Below are 15,699 nucleotides of genomic sequence, written 5' to 3'. Positions count from 1 at the left end.
TAACCAAGTTTGAAAAAAAAAAAAAAAAAACAACCAGATAGACATAATACTACATGCAACTTGTTAAATATAAAGAAGTCTCACTTCCAATAATAAATAACTGTATTTGCTCGAGTTGACCTTGTGTAAACGTCGATCCTCCCCATTGTGAGGGCGAGATTCAGGTATAATTTATTTATTTATTTCCTAAATATACGTATGAGATATCCTGACAACGTTTGAATGGCAGATTTGCATAATCCAGAATAATCAGTAGCTGACAGTCACGCATTCCCACGAGGTAGTTTAACAAAGACAAATAATGGCGGAAGGCACCTTGCTCGTCCTGCCAAAAAATAAGGGCTTTTCACCGTCATATATACAATACATAAATAATAATAATAATAATAATAATAATAATAATAATAATAATAATAATAATCAAAAACAAAATATGCACAGGGGCGGGGAGTACCTCACACGCTTCTACCTAGAACTGCCAGACGTGCCATTTTGACGCGTATTACAATACAGTACATGCTTTTTTTGTTGTTTTTTGTATAGCCTACAATAGTATTATTTTAGTATACAAGCCCCACCCCCATTTCCTTCCTAGCCCACACGGAAGTATGTATTTCAATGGAATGTGGGGGGTGGGGTGGGGTGGTCTGGCTGTAATTCAATGAAACTGTGTCTGGGTTTTACATGACAGCTCCTGGATGTAAACAAACCTGGGATTCATTTTTTTTATATATAGACAATGTCACAGAATCGTTTTCGCCAAATCTTGAGATGTTTGCGTTTTGATTTGAGAGAAATTAGAAGCATCGGCTCTGGCAACGAGGGCAACAAGGATTTGCCCACAACAATGGAGGTGCTGCTGTTTTCCCACGAAGCACTATTATTATTATTATTATTATTATTATTATTTTTTATTTCTTAGCAGACGCCCTTATCCAGGACGACTTACAATCGTAAGCAAATACATTATGCTGCAGGATCACGCAATAGAAAAGGGAACATTGTTGTTGTTGTTATTATTATTATTATTATTATTATTATTATTATTATTATTATTATTATTATTATTATTATGCCCCTCCATAGAGTTCATGCTGCCGCCAGTCATCGCAATCAGTAAACATAGGCTTTTACTATAAATTATTGATCGGTTCATATTTTTGCTCGTGTATTAGTCGACCCCCCCAACTTCAGGATTGTGTTTTGGGTTTACATTTCTCAACTTATACTCGAGCAAATATGGTAGATTCATATGTGGATGTTCACAATTTCATTTCCATATTTCCACCAATGTAAATGTAATTGTAGCTGAACCTTGGCACACATGCGTAATTATAATTATACCATAAATTGATTGATTACAGTTCAATTATGCATTTATTTGTCATTCGATCATTATCACTGTAACAGTAAGTTTCTGTATTTGTACCTGTAATCATTGTTTAGTTATTCAGAATAAATACTGTAAACATCTCCATGTGTGTAGTTGTTTATGTTACTTCTTAGTATAATTGTAATTACTGCAGCATAACTGTAATTCAACAAAATAGCATTGTAATTGTAACGGTCATTTCAGCAACAATTTCCACCCTATACCAGAAATGTGGACTTTGTGTCCTTGCAATGAGTTTGAATCCAGCAAGAGACCCAAACAACTGATGCAGACAGATACACAGACAAGAAAAGCAAAAACAGTTCCCCAAGTGGATGAAGCTTAAGAAGAGGAATCTGATTCTACAGCTCATTGTTTTCTCTGAGAAAATAAATCTCTATATCCTGACCCTTCTGTTAAGCCTGCTCCAAGAACAGGCAGTTTAGGGAAACTGGGAACTTTCCTTAGGGTGGGGGGCGGCAACTCATTGCTGCAGATGTGGACTCACTGTGTTTGCTAGCTCCAGGTATCTCCCGCCCATGGGAGTGCTCAGGTTGTTGGTCTGAGTCATCAGCTTCTGCAGGGCTGCCTGCTGCTCCAGCGTGCTGCCTCCGCATTCAAGCAGCTTCTGAAGGTTCGACTGGCTCTGCAGGTCAGGGCTCTGAAGGTCACGAGCTCCTGAGTCATACTCCCAACTTTCACGGGCTCCTGATAAGGCGCCTGCAAAATATAGGAAACATACCACCTGTGAATTTAGCTACAATGCAATGAAACAAAATAATGTGAAAAAGGGCCTAGAGACTTCAATTGGTTAGTAAGCCCAAGTTGTAATTTTCCATATACGTTACTTTGTATATATATATTGTTTTAAAAGCAAAAATAAATGTAAATGGACTAGTTTTCCAACAACAATCCACTTTAAGTGCTGCACCTTTAGATTTTAGGCAACAGTACAAAAGAGTTATACAGTATCCCAGCTTAACAACCTATGTTAAAGTTATTGAAAGTGATGAAACATAGCAATAGTCATTAGCTTTTTTGCAAGAACACTAATGGTGGTCTTAATTCTACCGAGTTGCCTTTGGTCCCCCAAGATAACCAAAGGTCAGGCATAATTATTTGCATCTCTGAAATAAGGTCAAAGATCCAAGTATGTAAACATCAGAATAGACTGGCAAACTGTAAACATTTTAATCATGTATATTAGCTACTTTGACAATAACCATGATTCACTTCCCATTATAAAGGTTGTGAAAGCCGGAAAACTAAAAGATACTGAGAAGCAAGGCATGTGTTTTTTGCGTGAATACTCCTAGTTATTCGCTACAGAGGGTACCCCGTTCCAGATTTCCTACATATGCCAACTTCAAGGAACAGCACAGGTTTGAGGGTTACAGGTCAATTTTAAGCTATGAAAATAGACATGCAGTATAAACCTGGAAACATTCATTTTATCACTTCACTGGGTGGCTTTCTCACCAAAATCAATGTAAATCCAAACATGATTATAACTGACAATATTCTCTGGGGCAGCTGACAATTTTACATTTTGGTCAGGACGTTCTTCCACAAATGCTGTTGAAATCAAGGTTTACATTTTGTGGAGTGACCAGTAGAATCCAGCCTTTCAGGATTCATGGAACAGACATGCAGTGTTTCTAAAAGCAGTGGAGTTAAGTGCTGTTTACCGCTATAAGCTTTAGCGGTGATCACTTGTATTACTGCTGTAAACAGAGCTGTAGACCCGTTTGAGTGTGATGGCATCTTTGTACTGTACAAAAAAAATCTAATCATCTTAAAATATATATACAGATAAATAAAAATAAATACATAAAATTCAGTATTTGTTTTTCAGAGGCCCATAAATACATAAGCTAGGATAGGTACAAACATCTGAATTCTGTTCCCCTCGATAACTTTTTCTTAGTACCCCACTCATGGTTTCATTTTTAGGGTCTACTTTTTTAGGGTCTATTTTTATCTGCTCTGGTTCGCTTACGGTCATTAAAGAAAAATGGGTGTGGAATATTCAATCTTGAGACCCTGTGGAGATGCAACAGTCTTAAATCACAAAAGAGTGACATTAATTGGGGAATTTAGATTCCCAACCCCTCCCCCCTATTGAGAGACCACTGATGAAGGTAAATTAATGTTTCACAAAACAGTGGTAGGCACACTGGTTGATTTTTCTGTTAAAAAAACAGAATGCCACCTGTGCAGTCACCTCCGGCAGACAGCTGCCCTTTTTTTTTTTAAACTAATTGTGGATAATTATAGGATGAATGTCAATTGAAGGTGGCGACATACCATAACCAAATCAATATGCACTGCTAAACGTTGTTTGTTTGCTTTTTGGTTCAGTACATATAAAATCTATCTTGTAAATTCAGTGTGTTTTGCCCAAGGCATATTAATGTGATAAGCCATTATTTCTGCCTCCCAACCCCAGGAACTTACTTGCAATGCTGGCAATTATCTAGGAACATGCATGTTTGTTGTTTAGGAATGAAAACAGGTATCTGGCAATCACGCACCTGATTATTTGTTCCAATTGTAAAGTTGTGCTCAACAGTAATGGACAGGAAGGGTCAAAAGAACAATGTGCACCAAGATGTTCAAGCCAACAAAAACAAAATCTAGAGTAATGTCTACTGGCCAGCCAGTAGTATCGGCATTTCCAAAACATTCAAGCTTTCGCTTATTTCAGGAAATTTAAAACAGGACATCAACCATCACTCTTCACAGAAAAAGAAAAAAGAAAAAACAAAGTTGTGTCTTAAAATGGGAGCTTGTCTGGCACTTAGTACGAGTAAACATACCCATAATCGGAAGATCTTTGTTCAAAAACAAATAAATACTGAAAGGGACTGTGTTTGCCATCGAATAATGTGTTGAAATCAGCCAGTAGTGTTGAAACAAAAAGGTGCCACGTTAACTGTAGTGAGGATTGAAGCTTCCATCTGATCTACAGAGCAGTTTTATCACAGACAGCCAGTCAGCAAGCTTCAACTGTATAGCTACTATGATAATATGTAGCTTTTAATGTTTTCCTTTGCTTATGCCCAGCACACTCAAACATTTCTTACAATTAAATATTCATATTTTAGTCTCCATTGAGGCACCAGGCAAAAACATCCACCTTTTTGTTCAAATTATTCAACCTAGTGGTCTGAAAAGTGATTCTCTGAAACTGGCATGTGAGAACACAATCAAAATCAGGGCACACACTGCTGAAGTATATTTAAATTACAGTTATCCAGAGATGATAGATCTTTATGCATAAAATAAGAACATTTCAAATCAACCCCATTCTTTGAAGATGTCCTGCATAATCTTAATTTTGATATAACAGGCTGTGTGGTAAAGTGACAAAATCGTCAGGATGGGCAGCCACTTACCAGCACCATTTCGACAAAAGCAAAATACAGTTGTACTTTAGTGTCTTTAGACAAACTTTTATTTAAACAAAAACATGAAAACAAAAACCGTGAAAACAGAAAACAAAATCTAGCTCCCTGGGAGCTCTGACTAAACTCAGTACTATTTATTTCCCAAACTATCCAGGGAAAGGCTAAGCCTTTCCCCCCCCCCCTCAGTTCAAAAGAATGTAACATATAAATTGCAATCCAAAACTGGAAACCTAGTCCACAATACACAGTACACCACTATTGTAAAGCAAACCTTCACAAACTTAAACAGTTTTTACCTCCTCCGTATCCCTCTCCCCAAACAATAAATCACCTGGCTTTTATCCCTTCCTGAGCTAAAAGTAACTGGCTTCACCTGCCCTCTATAGTCTGGGTGATTAAGCCAAGATGGTTGCCGGCTATGGAAGCCTCCCAGGGTTGAAAAGCACAGACTTTCCAGTCCGGGATGTACACCGTGTCACACAGGCCTACATAACGAGAGGAAACTCTTCAATGGAGTACTGAAGTTATTCCATGAGGATGGCCGAATTTGATAACCACAGCGTTCCATCGACGTTCGGGGAGTACTCTGTATATAGCAAGTACTGTACAATAAATGGAACAGAAAGTAAACGTAAATTACCTTGAATAGTGAGGATTTACTATTGATTTATTTTATTTGCTTCTTTTGCACTGGTAGATGGTAGATTGACCAGAAGATTCAAAAGACATCACGTACAGTAGAACATACTGCTCAATACGCCTATGTAGACCCTTTTATTCTCAAGACAAAGCATACAATAAACACATTCTAACTGATGACTTGTGTCTGCTTTGTGCTAACCCCCACCTCATAGCTCTGTGAAGGAGTTTGTGTAGAACTCAAAAACAACCTCCTGCAGTTTTGTGCTTTTTAAATGACTTAGCCCCTTTATTCATTCCAGATGGACGCTATATAGAAACCTCTCTTGATGTTAACTTACAGGTATGTGTTGATGACATTTCAAAAATAAGGTTGCCATGCAAGAGGTCAACAAATCACAAGCCAAGGATATATTTATAAATACCAATTTTATCTTAACAGCAAGCAGTTTCAAATTGTATTCAAATTTTCACCAGTCTTTTTATGATGCTTGCAATGTTGTTAGTGGTCTGGGTTTTGTTTGAGGCAATATTAAGTAATTATCATTTTTCTCTAGATCTGCCTGTACCTGTCTTTGAGCTTGTCTGGAAAATTCTACCTTCCTAGGAATGAACAGATTTTTTCATTCTATTCAAATCATGTAACAAAATTGCCTCGCTCACTCTCTCTAAATGCGGAGTAGGTTGGGCCAGCAGAGTTGAAAGGTCACATTATCAAATGATTTTAACAGAATGTGGAAGCCTGTTCAATATTAGCCACTCAAAACAGTGAATTAGTTTTACCGATTCAACACTTACCGTTGTTTATCCCTTACAGAATTATCCAGACAAGTACAGCGCACGTTCAAAGCAAGTTCAAAGCCAGGTAAAGTGGATAAAAAACTGAAGCATTAGAATCCATAAACACTCTCAATGATACCAAAAAAAAAAACAAGGGTCATGTTGAAGAAATAAATAAAGTGGCATTCAAAGCTACTTGCTCTTTAAAATTCTGTGGCTTTTCAAATTTGCTGCTTTTTAATTATAGAACTGGCACGATTGCACTTCAAAACAAGATGCATACACATGCCTGCTACTGGTACCAGCAGTGTTAAAAACAACATTAAAATGTTTAAGAAATGTAATAAATATGCAACACTGTGCCAATGTAGGCCACTTTATCAACAGCAAATATGTTATGTGGCTTTGTTCCCTTTCCCTCAGGTCCAAAAAAAGGGCAAATTTAAAAATAACAAAAGTCAATGAATATTTAAATTGTACATTGTAAGACAGCGGCACTGGATTTTGCCTTGGGGCTGAAATCTTTTACATTGCTTTTATGACTGAGACTACCTGGCTACCACCTTAGGAAATATGTTTTCTGATGTGCAAAATATTGTAAGCAAGTTACTGTTCTGTAACATGGCTACACAGCGGGCCCAGAAAACAAGGATGTATTTCGTATAATTACAAAAGAAACTGGTCATGTATTGCAGCACCTGCACTGTGCCCTGCAAAAGATGACCTACTTTCAAATAATTTCCTCAATAAAATAGGAACCAAGGTTGAACCTAACATTGTACACATTTTTATCTATATTGGAGCAACGATTCTAGTAGCAGTACTTTGAGAAAGCTGAAAACAGATGATGGGCCCAGGTTTCCATTTCAAAGATTTACTTCAAACACAACAGGTATCGCACAATCCGTGTAGGTCACCTACAGTACTTTATCCTTGTGACAAAGATCTTCATGAACTATGGAGTGAGAAGGACAGACAGACAGGCAGCATCATTTAGTATACTGCACTTCACTTTGCATGGTTAGAGAGAATTACATTTGGTACCTTTCCCTGAAACTCAACACTTATTTTTATTACTACAAGAGCAAGTCCATATAATGGGCCTCACTTCAATTAAAAAATAGAGCCTGAAGTCTCCATATTTTCAAGATCAATTGATTCCCTTCAAGTCAGAAATGCTACATCAAAACGGTTTACAAACCTGAAATTACAACTACATTCTAAATTTGAGCCTTGAACAATATATATATCTATATATATATATATATATCTATATATATATATATATATATATATATATATAGTTTCTGTTTCTTTCTACACAGCTGAAGAGCTTTTGTTCAAAACATCCTGAACATTTTTTTTTTTTTTTTTTACTGTACATGATTTTTACATTCATTCTAAATGTTTCTCTTTGCAGTTGCTCAAATATAGTGTTCAGGTGCTTTGACCGTGGGTTCATGAAGTGTCTTTATATTAGCAAGCAGCAGCACCATCTAGAGAACTGCTTTGTATTGCCAGGAAACTTTATCCAAAGTGGCTGATATATATATATATATATATATATATTATATATATATATATATATATATATATACTCTTAACCACAAGGTTAAGTAAATGTATTTTTTTTTAAGCTCATGTTTAAATGTAACGGCTCTCAACCAGACACCTCCTCTCATCCGCTCTTGGGAAGCGAAGCATCAGCGAGCTTCCACAACGCCACTCCCTGTAACTACATCCCTCTTCTCTGAATGGACAGCTAAATCGAGATCCCTGCTATCACTGGTTGTTTCAAATCTTCATTAAAAGAAAATTATTGATGTTATGATTATGAACTCGAGTGATTCCACCTAACGCTTTCCATATTTTTTATTTTTTTTTATTTTAATAAAACCTAAATATATATTAGTTCAGAGTTGCTCTTTAGTTCTCGTTGCCTGCCACAGACATATAGTCTAGATTAGCCAAAGTGTCTTTATAGAAATGAGCCAGCCCCATCTTGTGATTTGCCACTTTGCAAACAAGTTTCCTTTAGTTTGCTGGCAATACACTGCTGTGCACTAGATGGTGCTGCTGCATACTAATATGAAGACACATCTGATCAATCCTACGTAACATATATTCCTGAACTTGTAAAAACACCTTAACTAAAGAAAATAGACAGACACAATAAGAATAAGACCAATTTATGTCCAAGGAATTTCCACATCTGTATCCATGTATGTTTCACTCACCTAAACTGTTTTCACTGCTGTTTGGCCAGGAGGCGATGCGATCCCGTAACTTTTTCTTTTTACAGGAGTCATCAGATTTGACTGAAAGCTGCCCTTCCTCCTTCCTGATTTCACTGACGAGCTGCATGCGACATCTTGTGAAATCCTCGAAGGAAATCTTGCCCTGTTCATCGGCTCCCAGCTGATGCATAATCTCAGCCACAGACCCCTCCATGTTCAGCTGGCGACAGACCATGAGCAGGTCGTTCCTGGAGAGGGGCAGACACACAGTTTCACTTCATCAACGCAATCAGGATAGAGATGCCACATCAACGAGGCTTTGTGAAATGCAATAACTTTTTAAGCTTGGCTCAACAGCTAAACACTGTTCCCCCAAATACTCCCATCTGAGTTTCTCCAAGAAGAATGTTTTTATTTCTGCAGATTTTAATTGTAAAGAGAGATCGCCTGTTCAAACAAAACAATGACAATTAGGCTCTGGGCAACAAATATATTACCACAGTAGGGGACAGAATAATATCAAGTGGATTATAAAAATGAACCTGAAACCACAAAAATAATAAATATTTTGAAAGACCAGTTAACCGAGCAGTATGTGGTATTTATAACATAAAGCTGAACTTCACATTGCTACTTCCTGGGTTGTACTTATTCTTGTAGTATCTTGTTCATCTTAATCACCAGTAATTTGCTATTTCTTCATCCAAGGTCAATAATAAACCGGGGAATGAAGCTGAATAGATTCCAGCAAATATTTTCGCTGAACATTGGATCAGCCTCAAGAAAAACTTTTCTTGAGACCATCACATCAACTGTTTGTATCCAAATACAGCGCCCCACTACAAGAAAGGTATACGTCAAGTTTGAAAAGGTTTCACAGGTTGACCTGAGAACATCTGTTGCAATCTGTTTGTCTTTACACACCAGATGAATTATTCCCTACCATGTTCAGTAACTTGTAAAATATGTAACAACCTCATGAGTAAAAGTAGCCTACACAATTATAATTTTTATTTATTTATTTTTTTTTTAATTATTATTATTTTATTTAAGTTTCACAGACTTGAAAATGAGAAAGCGTGACCTGAAATATCTCAGGTGTTAAGAGGAAATAAATAGGGTAGGGGGTGATTACTTAACAAGTTAAAAGGTCCATCAATTAATAGTTATTTTTCCCCTGCCTCCATTGCAAACGCATATATTGCAAATAAGCAGTTTTAAAGATATCACGGGTCTGCCTACTACTGATCAAACATTCATTAAAAACATTAAAACATTACTCACATGGTCTGGAAATATACTTCCTCATGACGTGAACAGTATAGAACCCAGGGGTGAGAAGGGAAAATATGAAATAAGGTGCATCAGATTGACATGGATAACTACAATTTTAACCGATGTGGCATTTTAATCCCACAGAAAGGGGTACTTTTTCTTTGATATTTAAATTCCTGAATGCTAAGTAATATGGGGTGTTCCAACACGATTCAAGCCGAGAAGGGCTTCTATAGCTCATCTGTATATCACTAATGTTGTGGAAATGCTGTGTTTCCAGACAAGGGTGTCTGACCCCAGGTAATGGCACTAAGGAGCTGGATCAGGCAAGGAAATGAAATGGTTGTACCCAGCGCTCCAGATAAGCTACCTTCTGGGTGTTTTACGCCTTGAAAAAATATGAAATACGTATGGTATTTAAATTGAATATGTAAAGAATACACATAGCAATTTTGCTGCACGGCTTGAGTTAGCATGTTATCAAGCTTCCTGTACACTGTCGGTTCCCAGCATCTCAGTGATCAATTGTGAATATACTGCATGCGGTAGCTAGAGAATGGATCATAGAAATGCCAGGACAGCTAATTGTAGTGTAGTGTGCAAGGTATATTTGTATTTGGAGTAGTTTAAATTGTAATAATAAAATACCTTGTTTGAATTCAAGTCATGTAGAATCCAACCTATATCGAAATAATCAGACTAGACGACGTTTCTAGTGAATAAAAAGGAACAGTTTTATTAGAAATAAAACTAAATAAAAGGAAGAATTAAAGGTGCAACAACTAAACTAAAATAATACAGAGGGGGAAGAATTAACTAAACTAAACAGTACAGAAAACAAAGTTTAAACATAAACAACAACACCCCAATCCCGCTGGTTGATCAGCGATCCAACGCAATCTATGGGTGATTCCCTTCAGGTTACAAATGCATTCCTGACAGCTATTTAAGACGAAGGTTAGTAACACAAATATTTACTTTCATTAATATTTGATAATCAAAGCATCGTTAAATCAGTCTCATATAGTTTGGGTTCAGAAGGCTGGATCTCCAGATTGTCAAAGTTCAAAGACTGGTTTGTGTATCAGAACCTTGGATTTCGTGTCGGGAGCCCTGTTTGAGTGTCGCATGCAAGCATTTGTAAGTTTCTTTTTAACCCTGTGATTGGATAGTTTGGTTATTTTGGGCTGTGCCTGTGTCCACGTGGAGTGTTTCTCATTGGTTGTTCTCGTTCTGATGCAACCCCTTGTTCTCCATTTGTCCGCTATTCCGCCCCCTGTCGGCTGGATTTATGAGATGGACTGTTTCCTGTCCTATATGTCAAAGTACCCAAAAATTGTCTAGCTTGCGGCGCCAAAAGAGTCATTCAGCGAAGTGAAGATAAGCCATTTGTTCAGCAGTTAGTTTATGACTCTTTTTAAAAGCATTCTTTGTCAGTGGGGGAGTTTGTGACCAGAAACCAAGAAGACACAGAGAATGGTTTAAGATTCCCCTTCTGTATATTTCAATTCTGTTACTTTCACACACAAAATTATATTATGACCCACTCTGACTCTACAGTAGCCTGCCTGGAAATTGTTTGTTAGCAAGACACTTTACGCAACAATTCATACAAATAAGGAACCACAAATCACATAGTACAGTGTCCAGTGACCTGCAATGATTAAGATATCTGTATTGAGCTTTTTGGACCACAGAAGCAACAAGTAAAAAATATGCGTAGTTCATGCGTAGTTAATTTGATCTTAAGTATTCCGATCAATATTGTAAGTAAATGTTCAAGCGACTGCTAAATTTGGCTAGGACTATGTAGAAAATGTATACCATCAGGAAATGTGTTTAATTTAAGTTAGTTTTAATGATAATTGACTGTATAAAAAGTATTATGTATGTACAGTACAAACACCTCACCAGTATCCCCATCACCAGGGATAAGCACGGTTGTATAGTATAGTTTCTCTTTTGCTAAATCGGTTTTATATGCTGTAAGAAACAAGTAGCTTTATGGTCACGGTAAAAGTATGATAATTCAAATGCACTGTAACTCTAATCATCCAATACACAAAGGCATGATTAGGCCTATATCATCACTTGCTCTGCCAAGAACCCAAACAAGAAAACTAAAAACACTACTCGCTGTTGCAATCAAACTCGCTTTAACAAAACATCAAGTGAAATTGTGAGCAGCTACAACTTCTTACAATAGAAACCTACTACAAATTTCTCCCTTCTAAGAGTGGAAAAAGGCCAGATTTTAAAACTCACTATATGAAAATGCAATACAATCTCATTTTTCTAATGCTTTATTTAACATTAACCTTTCCATGAAGAAACTGTTTAAATTTGAAACAGAGGAAGGCTATCAGGCAATAATAAAAGCCTGTTTAACTGAAAGAGAGCACATTAAAGATGTTGCGTTCACATGTTTAAGGGTAAACAGAGCAATGAGCTTCCAATAGTTTCCAGGGTCTGGCAAGGGTGATATACAATAATAAAAAAAAGTCTATATTGTAGACCAGACAGACAGTTCAACAAGATGGGAAGCAAATATTACTTTAATAATGTTGTGCTTAAAACACAAAGCAGAGATTCCAAGAAAAGCATTATATAACACTCACCAGTAGAATGCCTTAAAGTTAAAGTAGACTCATTAATCTTAAGGCTGTTAATTAGCACCCCAGTGTGGAAACAGTACCAAATTACTTCAGTAGACTGATACTAGTTGATTTGAAAGGCATGCAGGCTGTGTCTTTTGATGTTACAGCTATAATAATTAGAGCCAGGGGCATAACATAAGAGGAATGTTATCTCAGAATGGGGATGTATGCAGGAGGAAGAATGGAAACGTGAAAACGTGCAAGGTCTGTCTCCTTGATAAGGCCATAGGTTAACAACATGGCAGTGAAACGGTTCATTATTGCTGGACAACACCTGTTAATGGAAATTGACAGAGATGACACAATACAACATGAAGACAGTATCAAAGTGTATCATCTCTGTACAGCGTTCAGGATTTAGAGAGTGACTTCAGTTCATATAAAATATTAAGTCATTAACTCAGCTAGTTTTTTTTTCTTCTCTAAAATTAAATATTTAGCTTGCACATACAGTATAACCAATTCCATGCTTGTGTTTCATACTGCATTTGCATGGTAAAGCATTTACTTAGGGAGGTCTTTATTAAGTGTAAAACAACTGTCTACATGTTTTACTAAGGACAGTGGCACATCTGAACCACGACACAGCTCCAGAGAAGAGGCAGATCTTTTTAGACATCTGGGAAAGGCTTCCCCACATTCTCACCTCTCTCACCCACAAGACCACATCGGCTGACCTTCTAAACGACACAATTAGCAGCAGGTGTCCTGGCCAGCCTGACCAACATCGGAAGCAAAGAATGGGTATTTAATAAACTGCTCTTAACTAGCCTGCAGCCTCAGAGCTGCAGGACGCAACATCACAGGGACCACAAATCAGACACAAAAGCAAAACTTCATGTTGGTGCATTCTGAGCCACATGATATTGTCAGGTAAAATGCTTTAAAAAAAAAAAAAAAAGTTTTTCCAGCATCCCTTTAAAAATGTTTTTTTGAAGCTCAGATACTGTAAATGCAACACAAGAATGTTAAATTGATAATGTATGCCATTTCGTCCATATTTAATTTGGTTTAATATCCTATTATGTGGTGTATGTATAACTCCATTTCTGTTTCTCTCATTATTTACCACGCTTACTAACTCATATCTTTTGAACCACAACCACAGGGGCTGCTTCAGAAAATATTAATTTCTGGATTGAGGTTTTAGAATGGCCACAAGGGGTGTGCAACTGTCATTTCTTTCCTCTCAGAAGAAATAACTAGAATATCTGTTCTTCCTACCCACCAAATAAAATGTTTTTGCAACACAAAACAGATATCCATGTTACCTTTTATCTTTGACCTGTGACTGTCATTAACCCCATAATGCACCTCTGAGATGGTTTATTACATATAAATGTTTGGAATTTTTTCATAGAAACATTATATATATATATATATATATATATATATATATATATATATATATATATATATATATATATTATATATATATATATATATATGCCAACATTGAGCCTGTGTCTGCAGGCTTGCAGCTTTTGTATATTTGTCAATCATCACAATGCAATCTGACCATTTCCACTAACTCTCTCAATCACAATATCTTTAATTGGAAAACGAAAGCCTTCACAGGAGTAACTCAAAATAAAAAGTGACATTTTTTTTTAAAGGCATATACAATTCAAAGAACAAACAACTTATACACTAACAAAATATGTAAATAATAATAATAATAATAATAATAATAATAATAATAATAATAATAATAATGGGAATGTTTCAAATGTCTATTGTGGTATGCCTTTTTGGCATATTGATTAAGACTCTGCAATTGATTTATTTTTATTTCTAAAGCCCCGGCTCTAATAGTACATAAAGCATTTTGACATCATGAATATATATATATATATATATATATATATATATATATATAACCATCTCAAATTTGCGGTATAAAACACTGACATTAATATGTATAGGCTTGTACTAGTTGAATCATTCATACTTGAAACTATCTTTGCAACATTGTCAGCAAAATCTGGGGGCCAGTATCCCCTCTCGGTGTCTTTGTAGAGCAACATACTCAAACGTGCAAGAGTAAGTTACATGCAAGAAACATGTTTGAGCTTAATAAAAATGAAATGTAAATGGTGAGGATTATAGATCGAAAACTGTTTTCTAAACTTTGAGTGCCGTGTTAGCTCCTCTGTCGGCAATGACCCCACTTCCAAGAAAAAAAGTTGCAGAAAAGTTTGTTTGGAAATCCCTTCACTTCCCTTCTCCTTCCCCTTCCCTGGCCCTGCTCTCGCCCTCCAAATGTTACCTGCTGATGTATCCGTCTCCGTCCCCGTCACAAGTCTGGAAGAGCCGCCTCATCCTCTCCTCCTCGCCGGTGCTGGATGTGTCACTGCTGCCGCTGCTCACACTCACCTCCACCGCAGCCGCCGCCATGATCTCTCCCAGTCGCAAGCTTCACTTTTCCGCCCTCACGATCTTGTTCAGGGTCCGATCTCAGCGAACTCACGGCAGTAACATTCGATCGTTATCCCTCTGTGGGGCTCAGGCACAGCGCACAATGCAAACAACACTACCAGCTGCGCGCGCACATTCCAATCCAGGCACGCTGTCTGACCACAGAGGGATATGTAGGGTGTACGAGCTGGATCATTGTGTTGAAAATAAAAATAATCGAATCTGGTGTCTTGTAAGAAATATTAAACATTAAATTATTTAGATACTAACAGCCAATTTATTTATTTATTTTGCAGTAATGCAACTATTGCCTTATGCTATTTCATATTTTGATTAAGTATTTGATAATAAATAGTATTTAATGTGTTATTATGTTATTTTTCTGTTGAATTGTTCTTAATTACATTTTTTAATTAAAAACAAAAAAGCCCCAAGCACAATAATTAGAACCAGAAAGTGCTTTGTGTTTTCCTTTATGCATTTTTCTTGTTAATGAAATGTTTATGTGAAAAAAAAATGATGGTGGATCCCTCTTGTTTAAATTGTCAATCCTGTTGTGTAATTCCTGGTGCGCCCACGTTGTGTCACAAAATGTTTAAATAAATACCCATAGTTCGACGTGTGTGTTGGGGGGGGGGTATCATATTCTTGTGTATACTTGTAAATATATACACATATTTTTGAATGTCAGTTTGCAATATATTTTGTGTGTAGAATATATTTTAATAAATATATTTTACATTATTATTATTATTATTATTATTATTATTATTATTATTATTATTATTATTATTATTATTATTATTATTTATTTATTTCTTAGCAGACGCCCTTATCCAGGATGACTTACAATTGTTACAAGATATCACATTATTTTTACATACAATTACCTATTTGTACAGTTGGGTTTT

The 15,699-nt window shown here is 36.4% G+C and overlaps 1 protein-coding gene across 3 annotated transcripts in view; it reads right to left on the bottom strand.

Moving 5' to 3' along the window:
• Positions 1–14,966, bottom strand: part of LOC117409395 (colorectal mutant cancer protein-like) — a 142,072-nt gene extending 127,106 nt beyond the window's left edge. Inside the window, exons 1-3 of one of the 3 annotated variants that reach the window (XM_059022740.1) lie at positions 14,640–14,966; positions 8,439–8,686; positions 1,881–2,092 (exon numbers count right to left, since the gene is read on the bottom strand). In XM_059022740.1, coding sequence (XP_058878723.1) covers positions 1,881–2,092; positions 8,439–8,686; positions 14,640–14,767 — 588 coding nt within the window. In that variant the 5' untranslated portion in view covers positions 14,768–14,966. Of the gene's footprint in view, positions 1–1,880; positions 2,093–8,438; positions 8,687–14,639 lie in introns of those variants that run through there. The other 2 variants (XM_059022737.1, XM_059022745.1) reach the window with 2 other exon arrangements.
• Between the last annotated feature and the right edge of the window lie 733 nt (positions 14,967–15,699).

The sequence above is a fragment of the Acipenser ruthenus genome, chromosome 1 (genome assembly GCF_902713425.1).
Source record: "Acipenser ruthenus chromosome 1, fAciRut3.2 maternal haplotype, whole genome shotgun sequence".
Classification (NCBI taxonomy): Eukaryota; Metazoa; Chordata; class Actinopteri; order Acipenseriformes; family Acipenseridae; genus Acipenser; species Acipenser ruthenus.
Note: the sequence above shows the minus strand (reverse complement) of the source record. Positions and strands in the feature narration are given on the sequence as shown.